This window comes from Rhincodon typus, chromosome 7 (assembly GCF_021869965.1).
Source record: "Rhincodon typus isolate 14 chromosome 7, sRhiTyp1.1, whole genome shotgun sequence".
Lineage (NCBI taxonomy): Eukaryota > Metazoa > Chordata > Chondrichthyes > Orectolobiformes > Rhincodontidae > Rhincodon > Rhincodon typus.
In genome coordinates, this window is record NC_063338.1 from 4,417,072 (window position 1) to 4,437,775 (window position 20,704).

A 20,704-nucleotide genomic window follows, 5' to 3' on the forward strand; every position below is an offset into this window, starting at 1 on the left:
CACACACACACACACACACACGTGCACCCATGCATACATTCACACCCACGCTGTGGGCAGGTCCCCAATCCGATGCAGCCCATAAAGGAGCTCAAGCCTGTGATCCGGATCCACTGACTGCAGCCCCCACTCTGTGAGGGGGTCTGAGGTACCATGCTTACAGACACATTTACCTGCATGTTGTAGCCCAGAGCTGTGCATTTTAATGGCAAGAGGCTCCATTCAGTCTCCACCACACATGGCTGACCAGGAATCTCACCTGCACTGTCACTGCCTGACCTAAGTGTGTGTTTGGCAGAGTACTTGATGTGTTCAGTCACATTACAACTATTCTTAATTGGATACCGAAACCTGGAGTTAGTCTGTGACCCAGTGCTCTTGGCTCAAGAGACAGGGTCACTACCCACTGCCCCCACAGCTTCTTCCCCCTTTACTCCTGCTGTCTGCTTTCTGCCTTATGAGTCACCTTGTGACTCCCTCTTCATTTGTGGATTTGATGAAACCTCATTGGATGTCCCCTGGTAAACTAGACATATTACATTTACACACTGTCCTTGTCTACAGTCTGTCTAAAGAATTCAGTGAGGGTGATTCAGCATCACTTTTCCTTTTGGAATCCATGCTGACTATTTACTGTTGTATTTTTGGATTCTAGATATCATTCTGTTTTCTCCTTTAGAAGGTGTTCCATTATTGCTCATTGTAACATAGAAAACAGGAGCCAGAGTAGGTCATTCAGAAGTTTGAGCCTACTCCCCCATTCAAAATGATCATGGCTGATCATACAACTTAGTCTCCTGTTCCTGATTTCACCCTTACCATTTGGTACCTTTAACCCTAAGAACTATATTTAACTTCTTCCTGAAAACACTGGATGTTTTGCTGTATCTTCATACATCAGTCCTGCCATCCAAGGAATCGGTTTTGATTCAATCTAAACCTTTGTTGCGCTCCCTCCATAGTCAGAACATCCTTCCTCAGATAAGGAGACCAAAACTGCACAGAATACTCCAACTGTGGTCTCATGGATGTTAAACTAAGTGACCTATAATTCCCTCGGCATGCTCCAATTCTGTTCCTACTTCAGGTATAACTGTAATGTTGTGCCCAGCCCTCTGGCATTGCATTGTCTTCTAACTTCTGCTATTTCTTTAAATTCTGAATCAGAATCACAGATTCAAATGGAGGCATCATATCTGCAGGAGTTTGCTGAATGAGCAGTTCACCTCTATAGTTCTAGCATAGCCACCTCCTGTTCCTGCGCCTTCTCCCTATAACCCTTCACATTCTTCTTTTTCAGATAATATGTTTAATTGCGTCGTTAATACCAGTATCATGTCCAACCCTCTGTTGGTATATTCACCTAATCTCTCTTCCTGGTTAGAGAGGAGGCAGTGGCTAGTGGCATTATTACTAGACTAGTAATTGACAAAGTCAGCTAATGTTCTGAAAACTTAGATTCAAATCCTGCCACAGCAAATAGTGGAATTTGAATTCAATGTTTAAAAACTCGAATTAAAAAGTCTAGTGACAGTGAAACCATTACCGATTGTTAGAAAGTCCCATCTGGGTCACTAATGTCCTTGAGGGAAGGAAATCTGCCATCCTTACCTGGTCTGGCCTACATGTGATTCCAGACTCGCAGGAATGTGGCTCACTCTTAACTGCCCCTCTGAAATGGCCTAGACAGCTGTCAGAGTGTCTGGAAAAAGGAAACTGGACAGACATGAACCTACTACAAATTGAAGGCAAGTCATGCCACCACCTCCTCAAGGACAACTAGGGATGGACAGTAAGTGCTGGCTCGGCATTGAAATGAATAAATTTGTTTATTCCCGTACCTGAATAAAAATAATGGTGAAGCAAGATAAATTCCCTGGGGTAACTTGATCCTGACCATCCCGTTGCAATCAAGCCTTCCCAGTCTTTCTCTCTGTGACTGTAGTGTACAGTGTTTTCTGTTTCTTGACAGTTTGGTTTCAGAGTTTGAAGCACCAAGTGTCTTGGTTTAAACGTAGTGAAAGGAGTTGAACTGGCCCGGAACTGCTATATCCTAGGTTCTCCCCATTAAATGGGGAATTGCAATGTAGGAGGAGTAGAGAAGTAAAGATCCACAGCTCACAGAGTAGGATTGAAAAACCTAGTGTGTGAAAGTGTTGCTACAGAGGGAATCCGGAAACTGAGCAAGCTATTATTCCATCCTCAATTAGTCCAGGAAGTATGAAAGAATAATTTTAAAAAAGAGTTTTACTCACTCATGGGAAGTGGGCATTATTGGCCAGGCCAGCATTTATTGCCTGTCCTGAGTTGCCCTTGAGAAGGTGATGATGAACTCCCTTCTTGAACCACTGTAGTCCAAGCGCTGTAGGTAAATCCACAATGTCCTTAGGGAGGGAATTCCAGGATATTACAGTAAGGTGCTGCCTGAGAATCTTTGGTGAATTTCTGCATTGCATCTTGTTGATAGTACACACTACTGCTACTGAGTGTTGATTGTGGAGGGTGTGGATGTTTGTAGATGTGGTGCCAATCCAGCGTGCTGTTTTGTCCTGTATGGTGCCAAGCTTCTTGAGTGTTGTTGGCTACACCCATCCAGGCAAGTGGGGACTGTTCCATCACACTCCTGAATTGTACCTTGTATAACCAAAGTACTGGATGTGTGCATTATTTGGCATTCTGCCCCACTGGGCCACCTATGGGCTAATACTACCCCGATGCCGTACAGGGAGGTATCACATGTCAATGCCAGATCTCACTTGGGATCATAGTGTGGCAACACCTTAGAGGATGATGGCTGTTTCTTCACTTCCCTGAAAGCTGTGGCTGGGCTACGCAACCATTTCCAAGGCTGACCCTTTTTTTCAGAGTTGATGCAAAGGTGCTAGGATGGAGGCCAGGTTATGTATGAACTTTCTGTAACGATTCACCAGCCCAAGGAAAGACCTAATCTCTGGTACAGAAGTGAGAGCTGGGGCACCTTTGATCCCCCTCACTTTATCTTCCAACGGGTGTAACCCGGTCTTGTCAACTCTGTAGCCCAAGTAGGTCACATGGAGTGCCTGGGACATACGGTTTTCCTTTCTAAGGCATAAGCTGACCTGGGAGAAACGTCTAAGGACAAGTTCTCTAAGTGGTCCTTATTGGTGTCCCCTGTTATTAACACATCATCTAGATAAAGGGCGACCTGGGGTAGACTTTGTAAAATGTTCTCCATCACCCACTGAAAAATTTCACAGGCTGATGATACGCCAAATGGCAGTCTCGTATATTATGATAAGCCTTATGGGTATTAAATGTAGCCTACATCTGGGAATCCTCATCTGTCTGTAGTTGCAAGTATGCATGGACGCATGGTTCGTGTCCAATTTCGTGAAGGACAGCCCCTCCCCTGCCAGATTTGTGTGTAAATGCTCTATGCAAAGGATTAGATTTTTATTCAGCTGTGAGAAGTGGTTTACCATTGGTTTAAAATCCCCATAAAGGCAAACTGACCTGTCGGATTTCACAAGTCTGCCCATTTCACAAACTGGATTGGTTTGATGATTCCATTGCTTTGCAGCCTCCTGATTTCTGCCTCTACCTTTGCCCGCAGGCAAGTAGCACTGGGCAGGGTCTTGTAGAATGGTGGAATTGCTTCCTGGTCAACGCACAAGGTGGCCTAGGCTCTTTTGATAGTCCTCAGACTTCCTTGAAAAACATCTGGGTATTCAGTTAGAGCTTCAGTCAGGCAGCCGTTTTCTAATTAAAACTGTTCAGCCAATCTTGGTGAATCTCTCACAGCCAAATTCGTCCCATCAAGCTCGGGCCTGAGCCTTTTACTACAGTCAGTGGTTAATGAGCCAGTTACTTTTCATAAGAGACCAGAACCGAAGTTGTACCCTTAATCTGTAAAGGTTCCCCAGTATAGGTTCTCAGTCTAACAGAGGTCTTATGCAAACTTAAGGTTTGGAGTCTGGAGCAAATTTTGTCAAAGATTGGTTCTGCGATCACTGAAACGGCCCTGCTGGTATCAACCTCCTTTAGAACCTGTTAACCATTTGACTAGATGTTCGTTTTGTTTAATTTGGATATTGCCAAGCAATTTAACTCTTTCCAAACCAGATGTAGGTGGACTTTCCAGGGTATAGAGTTTCCTGGATACTGGCGTATGAGTTCTGTTACTCAATTTTAGGTCTAGTGGGACTCTTGCTGTCTCAAGTCCACATACCGGCAGCAACTACAATGGCTTGCTGGCCCGGACCCTGAAGAAAATCTTAACTGTTTGGCTGAGGCTTGGCTTTCTGTTGGGGTTTTGCAGTGAGCTGACCCAGAGTCGCTCTGTTCAGGGTATGTCCTGAGTGAGGCTGTGCAATTGCCTTCACTAAAGTGGTGTTCCCATGCTCAGTCAGCCTGGCGAGGGTGTCCACTTTCATTGGAATACTGTAAAACCCATTTTCCAATGATAAAGCCTGGTGTAGTTCCTGTTTGAAGTCCAGTTGGGTTTCAGCTAGTAAGTGCTTTTGCATGGTTACATCATTAACCCTGCTCTCGTCAGCGCTGAAATAACTCCGTAGAGGCCAGTATCCTGTCATAATGTCACCCTTTATTCACACGTGGAGACTCCTTGACATTGTTCCAGCTTCCTCAGAGCCAGGTCTCAGAGTGAACAGGATGTCTGACACTCCTGTTCTTATCTGTCAGCCAGGGCTCCCTGATTGGACCAGATTAACACCTGGGTAACCTCGTTACATCACTACAGATGGTGGACAGGGTTTGGGGAGTCAGGAGGTGAGTTACTCATTGCAGTATTCCTAGCCTCTGACCTGCTTTGGTAGCCACTGTGCTTATGTGGCGAGTCCAGTTCAGTTTCTGGTCAATGGTAACCCCCAGGATGTTAATTTTGAAGAATGAGTGGGCAACAAGATGGAGTATAAATTGGGAATGATGAAATTATTCACTTTGCACATCAGAATAATGCAAAGTTTTTTAAAAACATGTGAATCTTGCCCTTAATGTTCAAAGACTGTGGCATCCCTGTGAAACTTTGATCCTACAGTTTCAATTGAGGTGACTGCTGGTAATACATTAAATTGTTGTCGGGGGGAACTTAATGGGATTTGTTGGCTGAGAGCAGGCTTGGGGTTGGGCATCATTGGCTGAGAGCAGGCTTGGGTATGGCGGTCATTGGCTGTGAGCAGGCTTGGGGTTGGACATCATTGGCTGAGAGCAGGCTTGGGTATGGCGGTCATTGGCTGAGAGCAGGCTTGGGGTTGGGCATCATTGGCTGAGAGCAGGCTTGGGGTTGGGCATCATTGGCTGAGAGCAGGCTTGGGTGCGGCGTTCATTGTCTGTGAGCAGGCTTGGGGTTGGCGGTCATTGGCTGTGAGCAGGCTTGGGGTTGGCGGTCATTGGCTGAGAGCAGGCTTGGGGTTGGTGGTCATTGGCTGTGAGCAGGCCTGGGGTTGGCGGTCATTGGCTGTGAGCAGGCTTGGGGTTGGCGGTCATTGGCTGAGAGCAGGCTTGGGGCTGGCGGTCATTGGCTGACAGCAGGCTTGGGGTTGCCACTAGGTTTAAGATGGTAGGTTGGATTTGTCAGATGGACTTAGTGAAGTCTGCTGATGGTGTGATTAGAGGATCCAGTGTGAACCATCTCCCACTGCGCCTCCACATTGAGCTGACAATTCAGAATGGGTGAGAAATCTTGCAGTGACTTTGCTTCTTAGAAAGAAAGACTTAGATTTATGTTGCACATTTCATGCCCTCGAGTGACCCCAAAGCACTTTACAGAAGTATTTTATCAAGTGTAATTGTATTGTGATATTAGATATATGTCAGACAATCACTCTGCAGTAAGCTGCCTTAGCAGCAATGTCTTAGAAACCAGATCATCCTGTTTTTTATGGTGGTGTTGTTTGAGGGATTAAATGTTGCTCAGGATGCGGGAGTTGGGCAGAACTGGCCCTTGGTCCTTAGCAAAATAGAGCTGTGGGATCTTTGCCGTGCCCTCAGAAGAGCTTTGAACATTCTACCGGAAAGGTGACCCTTCTGGCATGGCCACACTCCCCCAGCACCACGCTGGAGTATGTGTGTTCCTGTTCCTGCCTGAACTCACCACCCAAAGCCCATGGTGACAGTCAGATCTGCCAGAGGCTAACACAGCCCCTGTTTTAGATCAGTCCTGTGAGGCTGCCTTAGGTCAAGCTTCACACAGCAGTGATGGGAGTGTGCAGAAGTGTCTGAACTGAGAAAGGTGGGACAAAGCCACCAAGCATCAGACCTTGAGTAATCTGTATATCCCACTTTGGCAATCACTTACGGATTGGCCAAGCCTGGATTTTCAGATGAGTCCACTCTATGCTGACTAGTTTCCAGCGCAGATAATTTGACTGGTGCCCACAGAGCCAATTGATCTTCCTTTGACTAACCTTCCAATGAGAGAACTGAGCAGAGGGAGGCACTTTGTTGAATGAACAGCCGACAGTAGCCCATTTTTCACTTCCCAGCCATGAGCCATTGAGCAGAAACTGCAAGGCCTGATTCTTCCCATGACCAAGATGAGGGTTTTGCCCTCATCCGCTGAATGGTAGGGGCTTTGCTGAAGGTGGGTAACTGCTGCACAGTGCTGGTGGAGATGGTGTTGGGGGGGTGACTGCGATGAGTTGTCCCAGGTTGGTCTGCACAGACAGCTGACATTCTTTTCTTCCCCCTCTCTCAGTTAATACGGACAGTGAGACGGCGGTCGTCAACGTGACGTATGAAACAAAGGAACACGCGAAGATGTAAGTGATGAACGTCGCCTGGGGAAACGTTGTCACCAAATCCCCCTTCATTTTCGTATGCGTTGTATTCCATTCAGCCTAACGTGGCTGCCTTTGTAACTGTCTCATACTTTGCACATTGCTCACACTCACTAACATTACTTCACAAAGTACTGTACCCCAGTGTTATACATACTGACAGCCCTGTCCCCTCTAGTACTGTACCTCAACATTAAAGTGTCAGACGTGTCCCCACCAGTACTGTACCCCAGTGTTAAACAGTGACAGACCACTCCCCACCACTATTGTACCAAGTGTTATACAGTGACGAACCTGTCCCCACCAGTACTGTACCCCAGTGTTGTACAGTGATAGAACTGTCCCCACCAACAGTGTAACCTGATGTTACACAATAACTGAGATAACAAGGTGTAGAGCTGGATGAACACAGCAGGCCAAGCAGCATCATAGGAGCAGAAAGGCTGACGTTTCGGGCCTAGACCCTTCTTCAGAAATGGGGGAGGGGAAGGGCGTTCTGAAATAAATAGGGAGAGAGGGGGAAGCGGATAGAAGATGGATAAAGGAGAAGATAGGTGGAGAGGAGACAGACAGGTCGAAGAGGCGGGGATGGAGCCAGTAAAGGTGAGTGTAGGTGGGGAGTTAGGGACGGGATAGGTCAGTCCAGGGAAGACGGACAGGTCAAGGGGGCGGGATGAGGCTGGTAGGTAGGAGATGGGGGTGGGGCTTGAGGTGGGAGGAAGGGACAGGTGGGAGGAAGGACAGGTTAGGGAGGTGGGGACAAGCTGGGCAGGTTTTGGGATGCGGTAGGGAGAGGGGAGATTTTGAAGCTTGTGAAGTCCACATTGATACCATTGGGCTGCAGGGTTCCCAAGCGGAATATGGGGTGCTGTTCCTGCAACCTTCGGGTGGCATCGTTGTGGCACTGTAGGAGGCCCAGGATGGACATGTCGTCTGAGGAGTGGGAGGGGGAGTTGAAATGGTTCGCAACTGGGAGGTGCAGTTGTGTGTTGCGAACCGAGCGTAGGTGTTCCACAAAGCGGTCCCCAAGCCTCCGCTTGGTATCCCTGATGTAGAGGAGGCCACATCGGGAACAGCGGATACAGTATACCACATTGGAGAGATAACAAGGTTTAGAGCTGGATGAACACAGCAGGCCAAGCAGCATCGGAGGAGCAGGAAAGCTGACGTTTCGGGCCTAGACCCTTCTTCAGACGGTTTCTCATACCACATTAGCAGATGTGCAGGTGAACATCTGTTTGATGTGGAAGGTCTTCTTGGGGCCCGGGCCCGGGATGGGGGTGAGGGAGGAGGTGTAGGGGCAAGTGTAGCACTTCCTGCGGTTGCAGGGAAAAGTGCCGGGGGTGGTGGGGCTGGTGGGGAGTGTGGAGCGGACGAGGGAGTCACGGAGAGAGTGGTCCCTCCGGAAAGCAGATAAGGATCGGGAAGGAAAAATGTCTTTTGTGGTGGGGTCGGATTGCAGATGGCGGAAGTGCCGGAGGATGATGCTTTGGATTCGGAGGTTGGTGGGCTGGTACGTGAGGACGAGGGGACCCTTTTTTGGTTGTTATTACAGACCTGTCCCCACCAGTATTGTATCCCAGTGTTGTATCATGGCAGACCTGCCCACACCAATACTGTAACCCAGTGATATACAGTCACAGACCTGTCCCCACCATTACTGTACGCTAGTGTTAGAAAGTGACAGAACTATCCCCACCGGTACTGTAGCCTAGTATTATACAGTGACAGACCTGTCCTCAGCTATACTCTCTGATGAACAACAAATGGAGCCCATGAACATCACAGCTGAAAACGACATTGTAACGTTACACACATTCACATTGAGCATGCCTCAGGCAGCTGCTGTGTGTGGGCCTGGACTGTGACTGTTGTGTGTTCCTCTGTACTTTGTCGTATCAAAGCGTTGTTCCTCAATGAAATGCAGGTGAGCACACGGAACATGTTGGTTGTTGATCTCCATCCAGCAGGGTGGAGTGCAGACTATTCGACTCGATGTGATGTGTTTTTGTTTCCTTGTTTTTCTCTCTGTTTATTTCCACACTCCTTCCTGGCTGATGAGACAGGTTGTACAGTCAAGTGAAACATGCGAGAGCCACCAACTGGGCACCGATGAGGGAGCTTTTTATACCCTCTGAGAGGGCAGGGTGTAGACCCTCTCTGGGGGCCTGGAGTTTAACGTGTCGCCTTGAAGATAGCTCCTGCGACAGTGCCGCACTTCATCAGTGATGCAGCAGAGCAGCGCCTGAGCCCCACGTCAGTCTGTCTCTTGAGGCGAGACTCTTGCTGACTGACCTCTCACAGGCTGCTGGTAGAGATAATTTGAGCTAGCTTGTTACCGTCCGCTACAGTGGTCTGAACCCACCTGATTCCCCACCGATGGCGGGGACTGTGCTGACTGCAGCCTGATGAACATTCGGATTGGAGGCCCCTTGGGAATGTCAAGGAGCACGGGGCGGACACTGGTCCCCCAGGACATGAGTCAGTGTCCAGTCTGTGTCCTAGGTCACCTGGCCCTTACAGGGCACTGAGGTAGCTAAGGGGTGGGTGGGGGGAGGGCGCAGTGGTCTTCCAGGTGAATGGACCCCCACCCCCTCTGGTCAGACCTCCCTCTGTCCGTCTGGGCTGGAGAGTGCTGCATGCAGCAATCCCACGTATTCGTAGACTGGGTCAGTTCACAGGGTTCTGGAAGAAGCAGTTTTCCATGCTTACCTCGAATGTTTGCAGCCCCCCCCCCCCACTGTAATGTTGATCGTTTCGAAGGGAATTGTCTAAGACCTGTGGTTGCACTTCAGGCCCACGCTCCTGATCCAGGGCACACTGCGTGGGCCAAAGTAACCACTAACCAATCCAGGCAGCGGGCCTTAAAGCGGGAGCCGCTATCTGACCGTCTGCCCCTCATGGTCTGGTTGGGCCGAATTTCCCGTTTGCTGAGGGTGTGAATAAACGTTGGTGGCGAGGGGAGGGGAGTGGGGGCGGAGGTTGGTGCCGGAGGATGCCCCAAGTCTCCGGGCGGATACAGTGATGTGAAGTGTGAAACCCTGTGTTATCTCGCAGTGCAGTTGAGAAGCTGAATGGACACCAGTTTGAAAGGTACGCGCTGAAGGTCTCCTACATCCCTGACGAGGAGGCCATGCAGCCCCCAGCCCCGAGGGCGCGGCGGGGGCCCGGGGGCCGCTCCAGCCGGGATCACGGCCACTCGCCTGGACCCCCGCCCCCGCCCAAGCAGCTGGACGTGCCCCTCCGCATCCTGGTGCCCACCCAATTTGTGGGCGCCATCATCGGCAAAGAAGGACTGACCATCAAGAACATCACCCAGCAGACCCAGTCCAAGTAAGCAGCCACCCTGCGGGCATCGGTGGGGAAGGGGGAGGGGGTGCGCAGGGGTTGGGGGGCAATTGAGGAGGGTGGGGCTGGAGGCGGCGAGGGAGGTGTCATTGTCAGGGGTTGGGGGAGAGGTCAGTCAGTGTCGTGGGGCGTGGAAGGGGGGCTGTCAGTATCGGGGGGGTACGGGGGAGGGGTTGGTCAGTGTCATGGGGTGGGGTTGGGCAGTGCTAAGGTTTGGGGAGGGAAAAGGGGTGGGGTCTGGCTTTATTGTGTGTGTGTTGATGAGGGGAGGGGAATGTTGTCGTTGTCCAGGAGTGTGAGGTTGGCAGGGAGTTACCTGTCGGGCAAATTCAGTTCCCCCGTTTGGTTACAAAATAGATTGAGGCCGCTCGGCCTGCTGTATCCATGCTAGCCCCTCTTAAGAACACCTCATCCCTCTCACTACCTGTTCCCCGTGGCCCTGCAATGTTGTTCAGTTCAGATGAGAGTCTGTTGCAGTGTTTAAAGCTCTGGTTGACCCTGACTCCAGCCGGCTGTCAGGGCAGAGTCTCCCTGGATCCCAGCCACTCGCCATTGCTTCTTTTCCCGAACATCCTAAGCCTGCGCCCTCCTGGACCTCCCAGTCTGCAATCCTTCTGGATTTTCAACCTCTCCATCTCCTCTCCCCTCGTATCCCTCCACACCAGGGAGGTGGGCTGTGGCGGGGGAGAGGGCTGATTGGTCAACCCCATACACCCCCACAATACCCTGCCCTGAAATCTCCAAATTCCCTTGCCACCACAATCCCACACCACCACCCCACAGAGCTCTGTGTGGTGTGAATTGGATCTTTCCCAGTTTGTGTATGAACCTTGTGAGATGCACTGGGGTCTAGGCAGCTTCTACCTTCAGCTGTTCAGAGACCAGGAGCTGCCTGGAGTTCCTTCCATTGCTCTATGGTCTTGGGCTCATCATGTAGCCCACCCAACCACTCCCCCGCCCCAAGGAACAGTGAGTGCCATAGCTGTACCTCCCCACAGTCCTTTGACAGTTATGCTCCCCATACCTGACACATGTTCCTCTCACTCTTCCCCCTCCCTGCAGAATCGATATCCATCGAAGGGAGAATGCAGGAGCCGCAGAGAAAGCCATCACCATTCACTCCACAGCAGAGGGCTGTACAGCCGCCTGTCAAATGATCCTCAAAATCATGCACAAGGAGGCACAGGAAACCAAATTGTAAGTAGCCAGTGAGCGTGACTGGTATCTTAGTGTTTGCTGGAACTTGTGCAACAGCTTCATTTTCAATTCATGTCTGTCCGCACTATCTCTCTCAATCTCCCAATCTCCTAATTCTCCCATTCTTCTCACTGTGTCCCTCGATCTCCCACTTCCCATCCATCTCCCACTCTCCTCAGAGTCTCCCTCACTCCCCCCACTCTCCTCACTCTCCTCACTCTCCTCCTCGATCCTGCCACTCTCCTCACTCTCCCCAGCTCCCCCCATTCTCCTCACTCTCTCCCTCTGATCCTCCCCACTCTCCTTACTCTCTCCCTCGAACCCCCCACTCTCCTCACTCTCCCTCGATCCCCCCCATTCTCCTCACTTACCCTAGCTCCCCTCATTATTTCGATTCCCCACTCTCCTCCTCGATCCCTCCACTCTCCTCACTCTCTGTCTCGATCCCCCGTCCACCTCCATTTGCTCCCCTGTTTCTACCTGGACTTGCTGTGACTGGTTCTGGGGAGAGTTACAGACATGTTGCTGATTATATGGTCATTTCACTCTTTTTGTTCTAATCTTTTGGAAGTCCTGGCCTCCCCCTGTAAACACACCTGGTGAAAAACCCAGCTGTTCTCTCGCCTGCTTCCCTCGGTCTGATTTTTCATTTCTCTCAATGTTCCTGCTCCTCTCCCTCTCCTCTTCAGCGTCCAATCAAGTCCTCTCAGATTAGATTTTGATGCAGAGTAAATCTCCCTTTCCCAAGCCTCAGTTGAAACTGATGAGGAAATTATAGATGCTGTCGTCATAACCATGCAACACCTTGATTTGGGAATCTCGCCCTTGAATCGGAAAGTCACCAGTGTGACTCCCAATGTTTGAGAGGGCCCCATGCTTGCTGTGGGCAGTTACTGGAGTCACTTATTGGGACAGGGTGACCAGACACTTGGACAAATATTGGGTGTGAAGAGAAAACCGTGCAGATTCACCAGAATAACACCAGTTATAACAGGGCGAAGATCAGAGGACAGGCTATATTGATGGTAATAGCAGATTACAGGGTGACCTGTTTGAGATGTTTAATTCAGTATCTCAGACACTGAGCAGAATGGGGGAACATGTTTGATCAGTGTCCCCTGGCTTTCAACCCTACCACCCTTGGGAGCAGTTTCTCCTTTGTCTACTCTCTCTCTCCGTACCACCTCTCAGCCTTCTCTTTTCCGAGGAAAACAGTCCAATCTATCCACGTAATTGAAGTGTCTCATCCCTGGAACCGTTCTTTCTGTCCTTTCTTGAATGCATTCATATCCTTCCTAATGTGGCACCCAAAGCATGAAGCCATAGGCCACACAGCTAAGACCAAACCAGTGTTTTATAAGATTCACTATAACATCCTTGCTTTTGCATTCTCGTCTCTATTTATAAAGCCTATGATCCCGTGTGTTTTATTAACCAATTTCTCAACCTTCCAGCTTCGATGATTTGTGCGCATACACCGCAAAGTCATTCTGCTGCTAGACGTCCCTTTCGACTTGTGTCCTATATGTTATACATCCTTCCTTATACTGCCTGCTAAGATTCATGACTTCATATTTCCTGCAATAATATTCATCTGACCACTGTCTGCCTATTCTACTAGCCCATCTCTGTCCATAAAAAGCAATAATTAAAAGCATAATAAAAGCATAAGATAAGGATGCATGGCATTAAGGGTAAAGTATTAGCATGGATAGAGGATTGGTTGACTAACAGGAAGCAAAGAGTGGGGATAAATGAGTGCTATTCTAGCTGGCAGTCAGTGACTAGTGGTGTGCCTCAGGGATCGGTGTTGGGACCGCAATTATTTACAATTTATATAGATGATTTGGAATTGGGGACCACGTGTAGGGTGTCAAAGTTTGCAGATGACACTAAGATGAGTGGCAAAGCAAAGTGTGCAGAGGACTGTGAAACTTTGCAGAGGAACATAGATACATTGAGTGAGTGGGCAAAGGTCTGGGAGATGGAATACAATGTAAATAAATGTGAAGTCATACATTTTGGTAGGAGTAATAGTAAAAAGGATTATTAATTGAATGGTAAAAAGTTGCAGCATGCTGCTATGCAGAGGGACCTGGGTGTCCTTGTGCATGAATCACAGAAGGTAGGTCTGCAGGTACAACAAGTAATTAGGAAGGCAAATGGAATTTTGTCCTTCATTGCTAAAGGGATTGAAATAAAAAGCAGAGAGGTTATGTTGCAGCTGTACAAGGTGCTGGTGAGGCCACACCTGGAGTACTGTGTGCAGTTTTGGTCTCCTTACTTGAGAAAGGATGAATTGGCACTGGAGGGGGTGCAAAGGAGGTTCACTAGGTTGATTCCGGAATTGAGGGGGTTGGTTTATGAGGAGAGACTGAGTAGATTGGGATTATATTCATTGGAATTCAGAAGATTGAGGGGGGATCTTATAGAAACATATAAAATTATGAAGGGAATAGATAAGATAAAAGTAGAGAGGATGTTTCCACTGGTGGGTGAAGCTAGGACAAGAGGGCATAGCCTCAAGATTAGAGGGAGCAGATTTAGGACTGAACTGAGAAGGAATTTCTTCACCCAGAGGGTTGTTAATCTATGGAATTCCTTGCCCAGTGAAGTAGTTGATGCTACTTCAGTAAATGTTTTTAAAAAAAAAAGTAGATTTTTTTTGAACAATAAAGGAATTAAGGGATACGGTGAGAACGCAGGTAAATGGATCTGAGTCCACAAAAGGATCAGCCATGATCTTATTGAATGGCGGAGCAGGCTCGAAGGGCCAGACGGCCTACTCCTGCTCCTAGTTCTTATGTTCTTATGTTCTAATTAGCTTTCTCACAGTTTATAACAACTTGCAAGTTTTGAAAATTGTGTCCTATATCCTTATCAATTATTGGTCATTGTTATGGACCAGACTAAACCCCCTCAAAATATATGAAGAAGTAACCTAGACCCTAACTTCTTATTTTAAAGGCAAGTGCCAGGTGTTGCGTTCCAGAAGCAATTAAATTGGTCAAACTACCCAACTTGAAGCAAAATACACTATATAGGGCGGCACAGTGGCTCTGTGGTTAGCACTGCTGCCTCACAGCGCCAGGCACCTGGGTTCAATTCCACCCTCAGGCGACTGTCTGTGTGGAGTTTACACATTCTCTCCGTGTCTGCCTGGATTTCCCCTGGGTGCTGCAGTTTCCTCCCACAGTCCAAAGATGTGCAGGTTAGGTGGAGTGGCCATGCTAAATTGCCTGTAGTGTCCAGGGATGTGCAGGCTAAGTGAATTAGCCATGGGAAATGCAGGGTTAGATCGAAAGGGTAGGGGGTGTGCCTGGGTGTGATACTCTTCGGACGGTTGGAGTGGAATTCAATGGGACGAATAGCCTACTTCCATACTGTAGGAATTCTATGATTCATACACTATTTTTAAAATACAGGAAAAGAAAGAAATGGAATAACTTAACTCTAAGGGAAAACTTAACAGAATAATAGATTATTTAACTACTAAACAGTAACTGTTCCAATATCGTAACATCTCATAAACACACGCTTGGCAAAGGCAAATTGAGTAAAACAGATTGTCTCATATGCAACTGTAGCAGCAAGAAGAGAACCCCAGCTTCTATCTGTAATGGAAAGAGGAGAAACAGCTTCCACATCCAGCTTCAAGACCCCAGCAACTGCAGAAAGATAAAACTAAAAATCTTGGTCTGTGGGAGGTTGATCCACTCATTCAGGCTCACAAGGGCCCAGGGCCTCACAAGCTTCATTGGCTTTGAGCAGACTGCTCAGTATCTCTTTCTCAACTTTTCTTCATAAAAAAGCCAAGACAAATTGCACTTCTTAAAGCCAAAGTATTGTCACAGTCATGAATACCGAGCAAGAAAAGCATTAGTTCCTGCTCCCGGCCCATGGGAAGCTCACTGAATATCTTCCTTAGGCATAAATAAATGACCATTCACTGCCACTTTGTCTTTCTTGAATCCCTACGGTGTGGAAACAGGCCCTTCGGACCAACAAGTCCACACCAACCCTCAGAGCATCCCACCCAGACCCATCCACCTAATCTACACATCCCTGAACACTATAGGCAATTTGGCATGGTGAATCCATTGAGCCTGCACATCTTTGGACTGTGGGAGGAAACCGGAGCACCTGGCGGAAACCCACACAGACACGGGGAGAATGTGCAAACTCCACACAGACATCACCCAAGGGTGGAATCGAACCCGGGTCCCTGGCGCTGTGAGACAGCACTGCTAACCACTGAGCCACAGTGTCTTGTCCCTCGGTCAAAGTTGTACCTGTGTTGCCACCTCTGTCTGTTTCATTCCATGGGCTGCACCTTTGCTGGCAACCTTGCTGTCCTGCACTGAGTCAAACACCCTTTGGGAAGACCACGTCCACCACATCCAGCGCGTTACTCTCATCCACCCTTCCTGTTATTTCATTGGAAAAGTTAACCAGTGCTGGCTTTCTTCATTAGTCCACGCTTGGTCAACCCTTGGTGGGGTGGGAAACGGATTATAATTCTAAAAGCTTTGCCGCCATGAGGGATTTATTTAGATTTATACTAGCGGTGCTTTGTTTTGAACAAGGGCTATCACAGAATGATGAGTTGAAATGCCAGCCTGCCATGATCTAATTGAGTGGGCGGAACAGGCCAGAGGTGCAGAATGACCTCCTGTTATAATGTTCTATCAAGTACTCCCAGGACAAGATGGATTAGATACAGAGTAAAGCTCCCTTTTGCACTGCCCCAGCAAAGAGCCTCAGGTTCATCTCAGTCATACCAGTGCAATGCGCACTCGTTGGGTGTCTCATTGCGGAGGGTGGGAGGAAGTCTGTGGACGTGACTCTGTGTGTGTGTGTGTGTGTGTGTGTGTGTGTGTGCCTGTGTGTGTGTAAAATGATTGTCCATGCATTTTAGCGCTGAGGAGATCCCGTTGAAAATCCTCGCTCACAACGGTTTCGTGGGGCGGCTGATCGGCAAAGAGGGACGTAACCTGAAGAAAATGGAACAGGAAACAGAGACCAAAATAACCATCTCTCCGTAAGTTTGCCTGGTTGTGGAGCTGGACACAGAACCTGCACAATCTGGGCTGTGGGGATTTTAAAGAGAGCTTGGGTTTGTGAGGCCAGTGTTTTGATTATATTTTTCTCTGATTTGTCTGAACTGTAACCTGTTGCCTGTCTTCCATCTGAGCCCCGTCTCCGTCACTGAACCGTCAAACACAAACAGAGTATGTACAACATGGGTTAGACAAAGTAAAGCCCCCTCCCCAGCTCTGAACTGTCATATCAGACCCTCCCAAGACACAGTTTAGGATGCAGAGTCACAGAGCGTGTGACACAGCGTGGACACAATTCTTTTGGCATTCATTGATGCACAATGAAGAGATGTTACGTTACTGGAAGGGGATGTTCCTGGAAAATGTGGGGTTTTTGTTGTCGGGGTGGAGGGGTGGTTTCGGGGAGGGGAGAAGTTGGGGGAGATTTTAAACAAGAAGGAAAGAGAATATTTGACAAACGTCACTCCTTGTATGCCCACTCCAAGAAACACAGGGCGCAGTCCCAACTGAACTGGGGAGGGAGGGGTGGGGGGTGGAGGATGGTGGGTGGGGGGTGGGAGTGATGGGTGGGAACCTCCTACTTCTCCTGGCTGTGAGCCCCCCACAGTGCAGCTTGAAGGGGACTGCTTTGGGACTGTCACAGGGCGCGGTGTGACGGATGCGTTATCGGAGGTGCGCTCGCAGCAGCAGAACGTTGGAGAGGCGTGTGGTGTCCGGTGTGTCTGCGTTCTAAAAGCCTCTTTGTTGTGGCTGGCCAGGTTACAGGACTTGACGCTGTATAATCCAGAGAGGACCATCACTGTAAGGGGCAGCATTGAAGCCTGCTCAAAAGCTGAAGTAGAAATTATGAAGAAACTCAGAGAGGCTTATGAAAATGACCTTGCTGCTATGAATGTAAGTTCCATTTGGAGGGCTTTGCCTGCTTGTAACTGAGGGGTTCACTGAGAAAGCTTGCCTTTTCATATTGCATGCAGCTCACGCAGTTTACAGAAGCAGAGAGGAGTGGAGTGGGAGCAGGCAGGAAAGTGGAATAACAGGCACGGGGGGGTCAGCCGTGATCTGACGGAGCAGGAGAGAGGGACCAAATGGCTGAGTGCTAATTTGTTTGTGTATAACTATACTGCTGTTCTGTCAGAGTTACTGGGTCAAAACAGAGTCATAGAGATCCATAGCACGGAAAAAGGCCCTTTGGCCCATCGTGTCTCTGCTGGTCAAAAACAACCACCCAGCTGTTCTAATCCTGTATTCCAGCACTTGTCCCAAAGCCTTGTACGCAGTGGCATCACAAGTGCACATCTAAATACTGCTGAAGTGTTATGAAGATTTCTGCCTCTGTGACCTTTATAAGCAGCGAGTTCCATATTCTTACCACCCTCTGGGTGAAAAGGTTTTTCCTCACTTCTTCTTTAAACCTTCTGCCTGTTTGTTATCTTAAATCTATGCCCCCTGGTCACTGATTCCTCCATCAAGGGGAAAAGTTTGTTTCTACCTACCATATGTATGCCTCTTATAATGTTATACATCTCGATCATGCCCCTTCTCAATCTTCTCAGCTCTAAGGTAAACAACCTCAGTCTGCCCAATCAGTCTGCATAACATCAAGGCTGTGTTTGACCGAGTGTGGCATCGAAGGGGAGCCCTAGCCAAACTGCAATCAATGGGTGTCAGGGAGAAAACTCTCCGCTGATTGGAGTCCCACCTGACACGCAGGAAGATGGTTATGGTTGTTGCTGGAGGTCAGTCACCTCAGCTCCAGGACATCCCTGCAGGAGTTCCTCAGGGCAGTGTCTGAGGCCCAACCATCTTCAACTGCTTTGTCAATGACCTTCCGTCCCAGCATCGGGTCAGAAGTGGGGATATTCGCCGATGATTGCACAATGTTCAGTACCATTCGCGACTCCTCAGATGCTGAAGCAGTCCATGTCCAAATGCAACAAGATCTGGACAGTACCCAGCCTAGGGCTGTGTAGTGATTGGAACTAGGTGGAACCAAGTAACATCCATGCCACTGAAATGCCAGGCAATTACCATCTCCAATAAGAGACAATCTAACCATCATTCCTTGACATTCAATGGTGTTGCCATCACTGAATCCCCACTATCAACATCCTGGGAGTTACCATTGATCAGAACCTCAACTGGATTCACTGCATAAATATAATGCCTTCCAGAGAAGGTCAGAGTCTAGGAATACTGCAGCAATTAACTCGTGTCCTGACTGCCCAAAGCCTATCCACTGTCTACAAGGCACAAGACAGGAGAGTGATGGAATAGCCCCCAGTTGCCTGGATGGGGGCATCTCCAACAATACGAAAAAAAACTTGATACCATGCACGACAAAACAGCCCATTTGATTGGCATCACACCCATAAACATTCACACACCTCCTCCTGCTCCCTCAGTCAATTTGTTCATCCTCCCCTAACCCCAGACCTCCTCTCCACTGTTTTCCCACTTGCTTATCTCCTCTCTCCTCTTACCTCCCTTCACACTCCCCTCCCCCTCATCTCCCCTCCCCCTCATCTCCCCTCCTTCTCTGCCCTCCCCTTTCTTCCCCCTGTTCCTTGGCCTCCCCTGTCCTGTCCTTTCCCTTCAATTTCCTGTCCTGATCCCTTTCTTCACCTCCTTTTTCCTTCCCTCCTCTTACATTCTCTTCCCTATTCTCTCATCCCTTCCATCCCATCTACTCCCTTCCTCCCTCACCTCCCACACACCTTCCATCTCCTCTGCTCCCCTTCACTCCCTTTCCCTCCTCACCTTCCTTCCCCCTAACCCCTGTCCTTAATGCCCACATCTCCTTAACTTTCTCCTCCTCCTCTACCCTCCTCCTTTCCTCCCCTCCTCTTCTTCCTCTCCTCCTGTCTTCTCTTGCCCTCTTCCCTCCTCCCACCTCCTCTCCTCTACCCTCCAATTGTTCCCCCTCTTTCCCTCTCCTACTGCCTCCCCAGACCCTTATCGCCATCCCTCCCAATCTCCTGCGCTGACCTCAAGTCCCCACCTTCCTGCTCCTCTGCCGTCCCCTCCTCTCCTCCACTCCCTTCTCACCCCCCCCTCCCTTTCTCTCCTCCACCTTCCCCCCTTGCCCCCCCCCTCCCCCCCCTCCCCCTCCCTCTCCCCTCTCCCCCCCTCCTCTCAGCCCTTCCTCTCCCCCCCCAGCCCTCCTCTTTTCCCATCTCCTCTTCTCCCTATCTTCTCATCTTCTCCTCTTCCTTCCCACCCCTCTTCTGCACTTGCCATCTCCCCTCCACCCCTCCCTCTCCTTCTCCCCTCTACCCCTTCCCCCTTCTCCTCTCTCTCCCTTCTGCCCCCTTGTTCTCTTTCCCCATTTCTTCACCCCTTCTCCCACTTCCCCTTCTTCTCTGTTCCCCCATTCCCCTTCTCCCCTCTCCTCCTTTCCCTTCCTGTGTAGTGATTGTAATGAGGTCAGCCAAGTACATCTCATAGAATATGAGTCCCCTGATCGGGGCTGTTAATCTGATCCAATCAGGGAGCCCTCGCTGACAGATATAAACAGGACTGTCAAGACGTCCTGTTCACTTTGAGGTCTGGTCTGAGGGAGCTGGATCGGTGTCAAAAGACTCTCCATGTATAAATAAAGGGTGACGGGCACGACATCCTGCACTTTGCTCCACATCACCTCAGCAATGGAACGCGGAAGAGAAAAAAAATCTCCCAAAGTTTGCACCAGACTGGAATATTCTGTTCAGGCCATCGCTGCTTATCCTCAAAGGAATTGTGTTTGAAATTTTTGTCGTTTGCTCATCTGACGTGCAAGGATGAGCTTAAAATGTGCCTCTTACTACGAAGTGGGCCTCAGTTAGAGTGCGAGTCCTACTCGAAAGAGGCATCATTATCAGCCTGTTGCCATGGCAAAGAATGTGCATCTTTTCTTTCCAGTGCGATGGCTGAATAATATTGGAAAGTATTCCGTACAAGTTTGAAAGCTTCCCCTGATGTCGCATGGGTTACACTTGTTATAAGAGAGAAACTCGCGCACAGGCTCGCTCCCGTTTGCTGGGCCGCTGCCGGACTTTGCGTCATGAAAGAAGTCAAGTCCCAGGCTTGCACACACTGGACCTTGCGGACACAGCATTCGCAGGGTTTCCCATCACATCTCAGAACTCCTTTTTGTGAGGTTTCTGCTCATTGAGATGAGCAGAGTTCATGTTAGGGTTCGCACACTTCCTGTTTCAAACACAGGGGCAGCAGGAACCCGCTTTGGTGTGGTAGACACACAGAATTATAAATTGGTATGCCACAGAAAGGGGCCTTTCAGCCCATTGTGCCTGTTGCTAGCCCTTTAGTTGAATGAATCTGATTCCC

General features: G+C 49.1%; 1 protein-coding gene across 5 annotated transcripts in view; it reads left to right on the plus strand.

Annotated features, from left to right (window-relative positions):
• igf2bp2a (insulin-like growth factor 2 mRNA binding protein 2a) overlaps positions 1-20,704 on the plus strand; it is a 146,624-nt gene that overhangs the window by 76,134 nt on the left and 49,786 nt on the right. For 4 of the 5 annotated variants that reach the window (XM_048599299.1, XM_048599298.1, XM_048599300.1 and 1 more), the window contains exons 5-9: positions 6,695-6,758; positions 9,834-10,109; positions 11,187-11,321; positions 16,240-16,362; positions 17,140-17,275. In XM_048599299.1, the coding sequence (XP_048455256.1) occupies positions 6,695-6,758; positions 9,834-10,109; positions 11,187-11,321; positions 16,240-16,362; positions 17,140-17,275 (734 nt within the window). Of the gene's footprint in view, positions 1-5,614; positions 5,671-6,694; positions 6,759-9,833; positions 10,110-11,186; positions 11,322-16,239; positions 16,363-17,139; positions 17,276-20,704 lie in introns of those variants that run through there. The other variant, XM_048599302.1, reaches the window with a different exon arrangement.